Source organism: Hemiscyllium ocellatum, chromosome 14 (genome assembly GCF_020745735.1).
Source record: "Hemiscyllium ocellatum isolate sHemOce1 chromosome 14, sHemOce1.pat.X.cur, whole genome shotgun sequence".
NCBI lineage: Eukaryota > Metazoa > Chordata > Chondrichthyes > Orectolobiformes > Hemiscylliidae > Hemiscyllium > Hemiscyllium ocellatum.
This window is the reverse complement of record NC_083414.1, coordinates 47,634,501-47,649,464: the sequence shown is the minus strand read 5'-3', so window position 1 is coordinate 47,649,464 and position 14,964 is coordinate 47,634,501. Positions and strand designations below refer to the sequence as shown.

General features: G+C 40.3%; 1 protein-coding gene across 1 annotated transcript in view; it reads left to right on the top strand.

The window, feature by feature from the left end:
• Positions 1 to 12,288, top strand: part of LOC132822142 (myoD family inhibitor-like) — a 93,247-nt gene extending 80,959 nt beyond the window's left edge. The window contains exons 3-4 of the mRNA XM_060835212.1: positions 333 to 578; positions 11,783 to 12,288. Of these exons, the coding sequence (XP_060691195.1) occupies positions 333 to 578; positions 11,783 to 12,021 (485 nt within the window). The 3' untranslated portion in view covers positions 12,022 to 12,288. The remainder of the gene's footprint in view (positions 1 to 332; positions 579 to 11,782) is intronic.
• Positions 12,289 to 14,964: the final 2,676 nt, after the last annotated feature.

Here is a 14,964-nt window from a genome sequence, read left to right as displayed (position 1 = left end):
TGAGGCTTCAGAATGTACTGCCAATTGTGATACGGGGAGTTGCTTCAGTGCATCTTGTAAATGGTACACTATGCTGTCACTGTGCATTAGTGGTGAAGAGAACTGATGTGTCATATGGTAAATGGGATGCTGATGATTGGGTTACTTTGTCATTGATGATGTTGTTCTTCTGAAGTGTTGTTGGAACTGCACCCATTTATGCAAGTGGGACGTATTCCATTACACTCCTATCTTGTAGATGCATCTTATGTGGACACCACTTCCTGTTTAGTTCATTTTGCCACCTGATTCAAGGAATCTCACTAGATCAAATTCTTTTTGTATCATTCTAGGTCAAATTTCCCCTTCACCAAGTGATCAGCCTACAGATGATGGAGCAAGTAAAGGTATTAGAGCCATACCAGAACAGAGAAAAGATGCCACAGTATGTTCAGACTGCTTCCCACAACCTTCAAATGAAACACCAAAAGAAGGTTCATGCCTTCATTCGTCTCCACGACAAAGCTCCTCAGACAGTAAGAAAAGTAAATTTGCTTGCCAATCAGCAAGCTCACAAGTCTATAGCAAAAACACTGAAGGTAAGATTATTAATGACTAAAATGTTGACCATAGCAGACTAAAGTTGGAAATTGCATTAAATTTAATAAAGTCTTGGAAATATTAATTTTAATATTTTACAGCTCTCCATTGTAGCTTATCAATGTACAAAACACAATGGTCGAAACTTCACAGGGGCCTGTTCCACTGGTCCCAATTTGAGGTTTAGGCTGGAGACCTCCAACCCAAATCGCTGGGTCAAAGTTATTTTCAAATCTGGACTGGCTGCTAGTAACTGCATCAAGAACTCTGGGATGGATTTGACTGGTGATGTGCTTTTTGCAGTTCAATCTGAAGGGTCTCAATTAGGGCAAAGAAAGGAAAGTATATGTAATTTTTTTTTGTCTCCATTGGCTCCTGGTAAGTTAAAGAGGATAGGGCTGAATCTAACAGTTTTTCAACCAAGTGCAAGTCACATTGGATGTGGTGAAGTGATTCCCACTACATGGTCAAGAAATTTATCTCAAAATATCTTGTCAAACGGCATTAATTGCTATTTTTACCCATTAGCTGATTTCCATCCCATCTTACCACATGCTACACCCAGAATAACTCGCCACCCACCAGAAATCTGTGTTAGACTAGCACCCTCTGTGCGCATCATGTTTGAAAGCCCACTGACATCTGGCAGCTGCTCTGCTCACTGTCTGGGACAAATGAAAGATGGCTGAGAAGGAGCAGTTGCACATCAGTTCCAAAAAAGGGTCTTGGTCAATGAGGTTGTTCAGATTAGGACCATCAACCTCCTGGAAGACCAACAGGGGAAGCTGTGCCATTATATCGTGCCATATTGACGATTGCCACCTAGACCAGTGCTGCCTCAAAGGTGTGGTGGACCAGGCTGCATTAGCACAAGAAAGTCAATGACTTTCTTCACTCTGCCAGGATAAAGGGCCATATTCTGCTCTCTGCTCCCCCACATTCACTCAATCCCTGTCTTCGTACCCATCTCCCACCAAGGGCGATGTTCTAACACCTCCTCTGTCACACAGAACACCTTCTCTTACTTGTTCTCATTGTCCCCCCACCCTCCCACACCAATAATTCTGCATCTCCTCTGTGCTGCATCCTTGATTCCACAGAGCACCTCAACAAGATTCCTCCATATGCATCAGCGTTAACAGCCACCATCCATTTGTGTTTTGCTTTGTCCTGCAACCATCCATATGCCTCCATGGACAGATTGGTAGCTGTCCTGAGAGGGAGAGAGGCCCACACCTTCAGTGTATTTCCCCATACGTAGCTCCTCAGGACTGAAGACCAAGTGAGAGTGGGGCAGAGAGCCTTGAGGGTAGTTCAGGCATTCCCTCTTCACAGAGACAGGGCATTAGCATGAGACACCCAACTGCAGGAGCAACCACTCTCTGGCCCTCACCTCCATTCAGCCTGCCTTTCCCTCAAATCCCTGGGAATTCAGGCCAAGATTGTTCAAGACTGTTCAGGGTGAATGGGCTCCATTTTGGAATAAGCTCCCTCTATCCCATCATTGGAACAGAGAGCTCAGTGTGGCACAGAGGGAGGGCAAGACTAAGAAAAGTATACTGAGAGAACAGGAGCTTACACTGTCCTGTAAATAGCTGGTTTTTCACCATTCTTACGACTTTTCCTTTCTCAGTGTAGGGTTTAGATCCTTCAATGTGCCTACAGCATCTCTCCTGGGGCAGTGACAAGGTGCAATTATTGGTGGCCAGCAATAAGTGTTGATTGATTCCTGTAGATACAGGGGTAACAATGTGCATCATCGGCACTGTGAGAGCATTCGTGGCCATTCTCCTGAAGATTGCACACTTTCCGTGCATTTAACAATGGAAATAACAATGGCAGATCCCATGCCACATGTTATTAGCCTCTGCTGACACTCCCAGCATCACCTTCTCCTTCCTAAAGTTCATTCTGTGAAGCTGACACATTTCACTCAGGTCATTACCCAAGCCCTCCACTTGAGCCAGATGTACCATCCACTTTTATCTCCCTGTGAGATATTGTATTATAGATTTTTTTCGCTAACCCACTCACAAGTGCTTTACATTTACTCATTCATCACTGCTCACAAGAGAATACCGCATTCCTGTTTCATTCATTTATAATTCCCCACTATAACACAGCTTCATTCATCCATTCATAAAACCATGGTTTTGTAGTAGATTTTACAATTCCAAGATAGACTAAAATTAAAGCATTACTTCCAAACCCATGACTGCTCCTTCACCCCTTAACAGACCTATTTGCATCAAAAGCTACCTCTGAATAAACATCAAAGTCTACGAACCTATTCAGAAAAATACCATCTTGCCGTCATGTCTCTATGACCTACCCAAAACTATGGAAAGATTATAATATTAATCTGCCCTTACCAACCATCTTTCAGATCTGACAAGATTACAGAGCGCCAAATGTTTTCCCCAGTTAGAGTCATAGAGTTGTAGAGTTGTACAGCATGGAAACAGACCCTTCGGTCCAACTTGTCCATGCCAACCAGATATCCCAACCAAATCTAGTGCCACTTGCCTTCACCCGGCTCATATCCCTCCAAATCCTTCCTATTCATACACCCATCCAGATGCCTTTTAAATGTTGTAATTGTACTAGTCTCCAAAACTTCCTCTGCAGCTCATTCCATACATGCACCACCCTCTGCATGAAAAAGTTGTCGCTTAGGTAACTCTTATACCTTTGCCCTCTCACCCTAAACTTACGCCCTCTAGTTCTGGACTCCTCACCCCAGGGAAAAATCTCTGTCAATTTACCACATCCATGCCCTTCATGATTTTATAAACTTTATAAGGTCACCCCTCAGCCTCCAGGGAAAACAGCCCCAGCCTATTCAACCTCTTCCTATAGCTCAAATCCTCCAACCCGGGCAACATTCTTGTAAATCTTTTCTGAACCCTTTCAAGTTTCACAACATTCTTCCAATAGGAAGGAGACCAGAATGCATACGATATTCTAACAGTGACTAATCAACATCCTGTACAGCTGAAACAAGACCTCCCAAATCCTATACCCAATACTCTGACCAATAAAGGAAAGCATAACAAACACCTTTTTCACTATCCTATCGACCTGTGACTCTACTTTCAAGGAGATATAAACATCACTCCAATGTCTCTGTGTTCAGCAATACTCCCTAGGACCTTACCATTAAGTGTAAAAGTCCTGCTAAGATTTGCTTTCCCAAAATGCCATCTTCCACTCCTCAGCCCATTGACCCATCTGATCAAGATCCCATTGTAATCTGAGGTAACCATCTTTGCTGTCCATTCCACCTCCGATTTTGGTGTCATCTGCAAACTTGCTAACTATATCTCCTATGTTCATATTCAAATCCTTTATGCAAATGACAAAAATAGTGGATCCAGCAGTGATCCTTGTGGCACTCCACTGGTCACAGGCCTCCTGTCTGAAAAACAACCCTCCACCACTATCCTCTGTCTTCTATCTTCGAGCCAGCTCTGTATCCAAATAGCTAGTTCTCCATGTATTTCATGAGATCAAACCTTGCTAGCCAGACTCTCATGGGGAACCTTGTCGAACACCTTACTGAAGTCCACATAGATCACGTCCACCATTCTGCCCTCATCAATTATCTTTGTTACTCTTCAAAACATTCAATCAAGTTTGTGAGACATGATTTCCCAAAGCCATGTTGACTATCCCTGATCAGTCCTTGCCTTTCCAAATACATGTTAATCCTATCCCTCAGGATTTCCTCCAACAATTTGCCCACCACCGACATCAAGCTCACTGGTCTATAGTTCCCTGGCTTGTGCTTACCACTTTTCTTGAATAGTGGAAGCACATTAGCCAATCTTCAGTCTTCCAGCACCTCACCTGTGTCAATCAAGGGGCCCAGCAATCACTTCACTCACTTCCCACAGAGCTGTAGAATACACCTGATCAGGTCCTGGGGATTTATCCACCTTTATGCATTTCACAACATCCAGCACTTCCTCTTCTGTAATATGGACGTTTTTCAAGATGTAACCATCTATTTCCCCACATTCTGTATCTTCCATATTCTTTTCCAGAGTAAACACTGATGCAAAATACTCGTTTAATATCTTCCCCCTTTTTCTGCGGCTCCACACAAAGACCATCTTGTTGATCTTTGAGGGGTTCTATTCTCTCCCTAGTTACCCTTTTGTCCTTAATGTATTTGTAAAACCCTTTGGATTCTCCTTAACTCTATTTGCCAAAGTTATCTCATGTCCCCTTTTTGCCCTCCTGATTTCCTTCTTAAGCATACTTCTACTGCCTTTATACTCTTCTAAGGATTCACTTAATCTATCCTATCTATACCTGACATATGCTTCCTTCTTTTATTTAACCAAAACCTTATGTCCTCTAGTCATCCAGGATTCCCTATACCTATCATCCTTGCCTTTCACGCTAACAAGAATATACTGTCTCTGGACTCTCATTTTGTTTCTGAAGGCTTCCCATTTTCCAGCCATCCGTTTACTTGTGAACATTTGCCCCCAATCAGCTATTGAAAGTTCTTGCCTAATACCATCAAAATGAGACTTTCTCCAGTTTAGAACTTCAACTTTTGGATCTGGTCTATCCTTTTCCATCACTATTTTAAATCTAATAGAATTATGGTCCCTGGCCCCAAAGTGTTTCCCCACTTCCCCACCTCAGTCACCTGCCCTGCCTTATTTCCCAAGAGTAGGTCAAGTTTTGCACATTCTCTAGTAGGTATATCCACATACGAATTCAGAAAATTTTCTTGTACACACTTAGCAAATTTATCTCCAACTAAACCCATAATACTATGGCAGTTCCAGTTGATGTTCAGAAAGTTAAAATCCCCTGCCTTAACCACCCTATTATTTTTACAGATAGCTGAGATCTTTTTACAAATATGTATCTCAATTTCGTGCTGATTATTACGGGGTCTGTAATACCATCCCAATAAGATGATCATCTCTTTCTTAATTATCAGTTCCACCCTAATATCTTTCCTGGATGTATTTCTGGGAATATCCTCCCTCAGTATTGCTGTAATGCTATCCCTTATCATAAATGCCACTCCTCCTCCTCTCTCACCTCCCTTTCTGTCTTTCCTATAGCTTTTGTATCCTGGAACATTAAGCTGCCAGTCCTGCCCAACCCTGAGCCATGTTTCTATAATTGCTATTATATCCCAGTCCCATATCTCTAACCATGCCCTTAGTTCATCTGCCTTCCCTGTTAGGGCTCTTGCATTGAAATAAATGCAGTTTGATTTATCAGTCCTACCTTGTTTTCTGCTTTGTCCCTTCCTGCCCTGACTGCTTGACTGGCTTCTTTTCCCAACTGTACTAATCTCAGATTGATCTCTTTCATCACTGTCTCCCTGGGTACCACTCCATACCATACTAGTTTAAATCCTCTCAAGCAGCTCTCGCAAATCCCTCTGCCAGCATATTCTTGTAAAGGTCACTTCTACCTCAGAAGAGATTCCAATGATCCAAAAATGTGAATCACTTTCCCATACACCAGCTCCTCAGCCATGCATTCATCTGCTCTAACCTCCTATTCCTACCCTCACTAGCTAATTGCATCAGGAGTAATCCAGATATTACTACTCTCAAGAACCTCTTTTTGTAAATTCCTTTCTAACTCTCTATATTGTCCCTTCAGAATCTCATCCTTTTCATGTCTTTGGTTCCAATGTGTACAATGACCTCTTGCTTGTCCCTCCCCCCCTTGAGAACATTCTGCACCCTCTCTGAGACATCCTTGATCTTGGCACCAGGGGGGCATCATACCATTCTGATTTCTTGTTGCTGGCCACAGAAATGTCTGTCTGTGCCTCTGGCTAGAGAGTGCCCTCACACAATTGATCACTTGGAACCCAATATACCCCTCATTAAATTAGAGCCTATCTCAGTACCAGAAACTTGGCTGTTCGTGTTACATTCCCCTGAGAACCCACCACCCCCTACATTTTCCAAAACAGGATACTTGTTTGAAATGGGGATAGCCACAGCAGATTCTTGCATTACATGCCTACCTCTCTTGCCTTTCCTGGAGTTAACCCGTCTATGTATCAGTGGCTTTTCTCCCTTCCTATAACTGCCATCCATCACATCCCCTTGCTCTTGTAATTTCCACATTGCCTCTGTCGGTCCAACCAACCTGTTTGATCTGAGAGGATTCGCAACCAATGGTATTTGTTGCAGATATAATCCTCAGTAACACATAAACTCTCCCTAAACTCCCACATCCGACAAGAAGAGTATATCACTCTACTAATGTATTTATTGCTTCTTCCAATCTACCCACCCAGAAAATAGCACTGCCTTATCCCTCTACAAAATACTGCTCTAGGTTAATTTAATACTTCTGACTTCAGAGACATATCTCAGTAAAACATACAATCAATAAAGAACTCACTGTACTCACTTGGAGATTTACAGCAAGGCTGTACTTAAAACTGAAGAAGGGCTCATGCCCGAAACGTCGATTCTCCTGCATTCCTGAAGAAGGGTTCATGCTCGAAATATCGATTCTCCTGCTCCTTGGATGCTGCCTGACCTGCTGCGCTTTTCCAGCAACACATTTTCACCTCTGATCTCCAGCATCTGCAGTCCTCACTTTCTCCTGTACTTAAAACTACTCACTTATCTGTTTCTGTGCTGTGACCTCTGCCAAATCGGTTCCTTTAAGGTCAGTTGTGAATTTCACTGTTTGTTAATTAAAACAGCAAAGCAGTAACTGTGCAGGTTCACTGCTGTGTCAGTTAGCAGCGTGAATTTCTTTCTCTTTCGCTCTCTCTCTCTCTCTCCCCACCTTTCACTGACCATGTACTTGTTGCCTGTAGTCTGTCCTTCTCCCTTTTAAAAGTGCTGCTGTTTTGACTTTTTTTCTCAGAAGCTCCAGAACAATACAACAACATAAAAAGCAGTAACTGCTGCTCCTGTGATTTGAGAAAATCACCTTCAACACTAAAAATACCTTAAAAAAGGAGCAGTCTGTTACAGTCAGGAATTTTTCCCATCTTCCATCTTGGAGTACTTGTTAAATACCTTTCATTATCCCTTTCAGAAACTAACAGTCAAAGCAGCGCTTAAGTGAAATTGCTTGAATGAATGAAACTCACACCGGCAAATAGTAAACAAATCTCACAACTCAGCTGCTGTCATCAGTTTAATATGCTTTATTCTTTTATTAAGGGCAAGTGCTCTTTCTAACTTATTTAGAGCATATAGGCCTAGTATTTTTACTAACATTTTCTAACTTAAAGACAAAAGGACTAACACCTCTTAATTATGCAAGCAGACCAGAAACACACTCCTAATTACATCAGAAGTAATAGCCACCATTTAACAGATGTTCCATCTCCTGTCTCCCCAGAACAAACGTTCCTCAAACCTTTGTGTACTATAGATAAAACAATGTAACACCATAGTACTGGAATTTTAATATATGTAAGAACTGTGTATAAAGAGGCTACTGTAAGAACTGTATTTTGGGATTACATAGCTGCCTCAAACTTGTGCTACTGCAGTTGCTGAAGAAAGAGGCTATTTTTGCTATTCAGCGATTTTGGTCGTTATTTGAACATGATCCCACATCACTAAATACATGCCGCTCTGTAATTCCCGGCAGAAAACAGCCCCCAGTAGGCTATAAAAACTTGAGATAGGTGGTAGGCTGCCAACATTCAACTGCTCATCACTTATGTAATGAGCATCCTGATTCTGACTACCCTGAGGATGTTGAACTGTGTACATCCTCCTGGATTGATACTGTAGGCTGCTCTAGATTTACTGTGCTGGAACACCCCTATCACTTGCCCTTGTCTTGACTGAGGCCTGCAGACAACCATGACAAGCTTTCTTCCTTAGTGTCTGCACTTTCAGCTCTGATCTCCAGCATCTGCAGACCTCACTTTCTCCTCAAAGTATAAAAAGACAAGTCAGGAATGCTGTGAGCATCCAGGTAGACTCAGAATTAATGAAGTGATAGCAGCAAGTTTTAAGCAAGAGTGATGGGCTTTCTTATAAACCAACTGGCAATTTCAGTTCAGGCTACTAGAGTCTGGTGGCATGACCACCTCTGCCTGCCCTCTGTGATGATGATCCCACTCCTCTACACTATGCCATCCACTGGGACCACCACGGACCCTGTCTGGGAACTGTGGCACCACTTTCCTCTAATCAGACATCTTTGGAAAGGCTGCTGTTTAACAAGCAATTTTGAAATGCCAGTGCTTGTCTGGGTGCACAGCAGCTTTTTCAAGATGGCACCAGCTCCAGGCATACATATCTTTTGGCAAATACCTAGTGTTTGGCGAGGTGTGGGAATGGTCAGTGGTAGGATAGGGATAGAATTATCTAAGACGGTACCATAATGACCAGGTATGTAGTTAATGAAATGAAAAATCCTCCATGCCAAAATATGACACTTAGCTAAAATTTAAGTAAGATTTGGTACCTCGTTTATTTAATCTCTCTTCTGAATTCAACTTTTGAGATACAGGTATCATTATGGAAAACATACACTGTATCCCCTCCAAGGCCAATATATAATTACTGATGTGCAGCTGGCAAAACTGCTTGCAGTACTTCAGGTGTGGTCTAACCAGGGTTTGAAATAGCTGAAACATAATTTCTTACTCTCTTTTATTCCATCCTCTAGACATGAAGGGCAACATTTCGTTATCCTATTTGATTGTTTTCTCTACCTGCTCATGGCATTCTAGTAGTTTTCTCAGTTACTTCATGCCTCCACTGTTGTTGGCGTTGATTTTTTTCCAAAATACCCTACTTGTGGACACCTCACTTCATTCTGCTTTGAAATCTTATCATTATTTTTGCTCATTAACTTAATTTGACAATATCCCTTCCTGTACCATCAGCTCATTAATAAATACAATGAATAGCTCAGAGTGCTTGCAAATTAAAATATCTACTCATTATCCTGACTCCTATTGTTACGACATGGGATACACCCCCTCTGTTAATTTAAACCAGCAACACAGAAAAGATCTATGCCGTGCAGTAATCTGTGAAAATTTGTGAGGCCATGAACTAGTTAAAGTAAAAAGTAACAATTTTATTTCTTAAGGTATTACAGAGAATAATTAACTAACAACTATTTACAACTTCTTCCTCTGATCTATCATTTATTTTCCCTTCTATAATACTAGTCCGATAAAACCCCCAATTAAGATTTACCAAAATTCAAATTTCAAAACCAGCCAGTTGTTGAAACTTATCTTGGTATCTTCCTCTGTAGATTTTCTTATTCTTAGGGGTTTCTGTTTCACAGGTCACTGATCGATAAAGGTACCTTTAAGAGAGCTATTTTCAGCAGTCTGTACATGCTGGTGGCTTGGCAGTTCTCCCCCATTTGTTCAATGTTTCCTGGTCTTATAACCCCAAAGCATCAGATTGTGTCATTGGATTTTAATATTGTCAATATACTAAATTCAAACTTGATTGGAGTTTGGGTTTTTTTTGGGGGGGGTTATAATTTAAACAGATTGGCCACATTCGAATTTGTTTTTGTCTCCAGGCAACCAGCTGCACTAGCTGCTGGACCAAAAGGTTACATTGTTTCTTGTTCAGAACACTTGGTGCTGTCAGGTAGTTCTGCTAGCTCTTAATTTTCTTGAAGGTAGAATAGTTCATAATACTATTCTCCTGTTGCTAAACCAATTTGCCTTCAATTCATTGAATTTCAATTTTACCTAACAGTCCCATTTGAGAAATTTTAGCAAATGCCATTTGGAACTCCATCCATAAAATCACATCCATAGACAGTTCACCATCCACTTAGTCACCTCTTCAAAACATTCAATCCAGTTCATCTGTCATGATCAGGAGAGAAAGCTGTGACTGCTTCTGCATTTCCAAAGGAACGGAAAGCCATTTGTAACATCTGCACTACAACCAGGAATCCAGTCAGATTCTCTGTGTCCTTTATGATACCGTTACTTAGTGGATTACTAGATCAGTGAGAGAAAAGCTAATTCAGTGAGATTTAGTGTGAGCCCAATAACTATTGAGCATAAAAATATGCTTAGCCCTGTGCCCCTAAATCAGTTCAATGAGCAAAAAAAGAGTCCCACAAGATGAATCAAAAATTCAACGGATCATTTGGTATACAACAAAAAAAATGCCTTGAGTAAAGTATGCTCCATTAAGTAATAGTTTGCCATTTGTGGCTATTTGCCATCTGTACAATTGTTAAAATCTCACCACAATGTTGTATACAGTCATACAAATCACGCAGCATTACTGGATGCATGCTGAAATACAACTGAATATTTTTCCCAACATGTGTATTCTGTTTTACAGGAGTGGATGTGCAAAATTGATATTAGAAATGTAATTTGGCAGTAACTCTGCAGTAGTCTTAATGTTGCAGTCAGTGTTTACAGAAAAAAAAGTCTCAACTAATGCTAATTCCCTTAAAGTTGAAATTTGTGAATTTGAACTCAAAATGGCGTTACCAATTCCATCCATTCTCTATCAAATTAGCAAAATTTGGAATTTTTAGTCAAAACATATTTAACTGAAACTTCATTACCTTTACTGGTGCTCTGTGTTGCTAGTCCTATTACACTTTGAAATGCACCTTCCATTTAGTTGAGTTGTTAATGCTGTCATTTCCTCATTTTAATCACTAACTCTCCCCTGTCTCTTTAACATTTTCATCTTTCTTATCAGATTAAAATGCATCCCTCATACTGGCCTATCTGTTCTGCCAGTTTTACCATGTTCTGCTCACACTACCTCACATGTGCAAACCAAAAGAACCCCAGAGATGTGGTTATTATTGTCATAAATACAGTCTGATGTGAAGCATAGCTTCCATGATTACAACTGGAAGTATGAGTTTGACTGTCGAATATTTGACTCTTATCAGGAAACCAATGAGTGTTTAGAAATTTCTAAAGTATGCTATCATTGAGCTCCTTTATGAATATGGCGGGAATATTGCAGTAAAGCTAATAAGCATAGGCTGGATAGACGATTACACAGTGTCTCTTTGAATAAGGGCAAGCTACTTTGTGATTATATAATCTGCTTTTAATGGTTGCCGCATTCAGGCATCATTTCCTGCAAGTATCCAAAATAAACTTGAAGTGCAGCTTACTGTCACAATTTGTTCATCTATACTATAGCATAAATTTTTAAACTAAAGTTAGATCATATTTTTCCCTTTTTGCTTCCATTATATGCTTAAGACGACTGCTGTGCCCAATGCTTGCTCGCCTGCCTATTTTGTGAACTGCTGTTCCTGTGCAAATCCATCCTTGATACTACATCATGTGGTGGATTCAATACATGCAGTTGCTGTGCTGAAGATTTTGAAAACTACAGTCTGACTTGCTGCACGGATTGTGAGGACCTGGAAGAAAGTTGTGTAAATTCTGATTGTGTGGGGATTTGTTCTGAATGCTGCGGTCTTTGTTTTCCATCATGACCACTGAGGAGAAAACCTTTGACCTGTATGCTTAGTCCAGATGCTGAACCTCGAGCTTTTGTAATACCTTTTTGAAAAATAAGAAGGCAGTACATTCATGTATACAAATAAAGCAGAATACAAATACAAAGCTCATCTAACTTTAATGAAATTAAACAGCAAAACAATGCCTTCCGTAAATATATTAGTGCATGCTTTGATCTAATGTGCATTATTTATGCCTTTGTTTGTAAAGTCGTAAGAATACAGAAATTTAATGATGGTACATCAACAAATTAATATACTAATGTTTGAGCATTGAATTTGAGTATGCTTTGAAATATGCATTCCGATTAAAATTAATTAATTAACCCATGCAAATTTAGAATGATTTCAGTTGTAGCATGAAAGACATAGTTTAGTTTACAAAAGTACAAATGATATTCATAATCAAACTGGATCCATTTTGTAAATATTCAAAACCAGTGTAACAAACTTGTTTACTATGTCTCTCTCAAGCTACACAGTTTTTAATATTATTATCAACTATATAAATAAATAGAAGATATACAAGATTGGATGACTGATGGGTATTTTATATCTGATTGCTGAAGAGAAATCTCCAACACTTACTGATCAGACAATAATACAATGACTGCTTTGCCACATTACACTTCCAACAGAGATTGGAGTAATGCACAATTTTTTTAGAATTTCTATAATGCCTTTTTTTACAACAACATTTTTGAACCATAGTCAAGATTGTGTGATATTAAATAATATTTAAAGATCTCTCTTCATACTTTAAAGGTATTTACAAAGTGCAGCAACCCCATTTTTCAGCTGAGATGTGCAATCAAAGTCCTGTTTGCCCTCTCAGATGGAAGTAAAATTATCCATTGTACTATTTGAAGAGCGGAGGAGTCCTCCTGGTGTTCTAGTCAACATTTATCCCCCAATAAACACCATTGAACATAATTTAATTGGTTATTTATTTCATTACTGTTTGTGGAACCCTGCTGTGCGTAAATTAACTGCTGCATTTCTCTATGTTACGACAGTTCACAAAGTAATTAATTGACTATGAATCACTTGGAGATGTCCTGCGGTCATGAAACATGCTTTATAAAGGCCAGTTCCTTTTGTTTTTACTTTTTTCTTTCTTCCTTGCATTGCTTCTCGAAATTACAGCTGAAATTGTCTTGGTTAAAACTAAAATGCTTGGTGGGGCAACTGGACTTCATTCGATTAAACCCAGAATACTAAAGAAAATGGGTATAGCATATGTGAGCTGTGACCTGGGACTAATTAGCCTATGCACTTGATAAGAAAATTTTAGATTAGATTACTTACAGTGTGCAAACAGGCCCTTCGGCCCAACAAGTCCACACCAACCCGCCGAAGCATAACCCACCCAGACCCATTGCCTTACATTTACCTCTTCACTTAACACTACGGGCAATTTGGCATGACCAATTCACCTAACCTGCACATTTTTGGATTTGTGGGAGGAAACCGGAGCACCCAGAGGAAACCCACGCAGACACAGGGAGAATGCGCAAACTCCACACAGAGAGTTGCCTGAGGCGGGAATTGAACCCGGGTCTCTGGCGCTGTGAGGCAGCAGTGCTAACTAGGCTGAAAAAGTTTGGGCGAAGGAGAGGTATGGGAATGTGATGTGATACAGTACAAGAAAAGGAGCAGTGAATAATTTCCGATGGGTCAAAATACATAAGAAGTGTCACACAGCTGTAAGTAAACACAATGAGACTTCACGATTGTACAGATATGTCTATCGGATATAAATCAAATTTTGGCAATCCACAAATTTGGCATATTTATACACAAAATGCCACTAACATTTTCTGTGAACTTAGTAAAGAATATCAAAGTCCCTGAATAAATGCTGAAAAGGGAGACTAAATGATACCTGGCTAAAAAACTCCTAATTATAAGAATGGGCACAATGAGAAAGGATTATTGGTGCCAGGAAGCAAAAACTGAGTGTGGATTTGATCCATTTCTTTTTAATCAGATTGGATAAGTTGGCTGAGATAGATATATATGTTAGTGTATTAGAAGACATTCTAATAAAATATTTAACCAAAGAGTTATGCAACCTGCCAGGGAGCATTTTGTACTGTAGAAAGTCAACCTTCTCTAGCAAAACCTACCGAGACAAAAAGAACTTGACAATTTCCTGAAGAAGAAAACACTTTCAGTAACTGAGGATACATTGCTGCTGGTTGTGAGTCTGAGGATTTATGGAGCATTGTTGGATTTCTTTGGTGGTTGGAGAAGAAATTCCTAGGTTTTTCTAAACTGGCCATAGATTTCTTTTGCCCATCAAAAATGATTACATCATCAGGGGATGAGTTAAGTATGTAGAGGGCTGGGCAAGGTGGTATGTAGAGAACTCTCCGATTGTCATTTCCGTTTTAACCCCTGTACTGGTCTTTTTTCCTGCTATCCTCCATGTGGCCAACCAGTCTCAAGATGCTCAATGGCACTATCATCACTGAATCCCCATCATCAAAATCCTAGTGGCTTTCACTGGTCAGAAACTGAACTGGGCTAGCCATATAAATACTATGGCTACAGCAGCAAGTCAGATGCTAAGAACTCTAAAGCAACTAACTCACTTCCTGTATCTCCAAAGTTGGAATTGCACTCATCCAGGCAACACTCAATAAGCTTGACACCATCAAAAACAATGTAAGTTTTACACTGTGCACTTGATTACCTATGAACCACAGCGCCACAAGGCTGCTCTTGTGCTATCTTGTGCTCACCACCAACAACATTGTGGGTGCACCTACGCATCAAGGACTATAGTAGTTTAAGAAGGCAGCCAACCAGCTCTTCTCAAGGGTAAGTAGGGAGGAACAATAAATGCTGGACCAGCCAGCAACGTTTGCATCTCTTAAATTACATATATCCAAATATGGATTTGCATATTGAAAT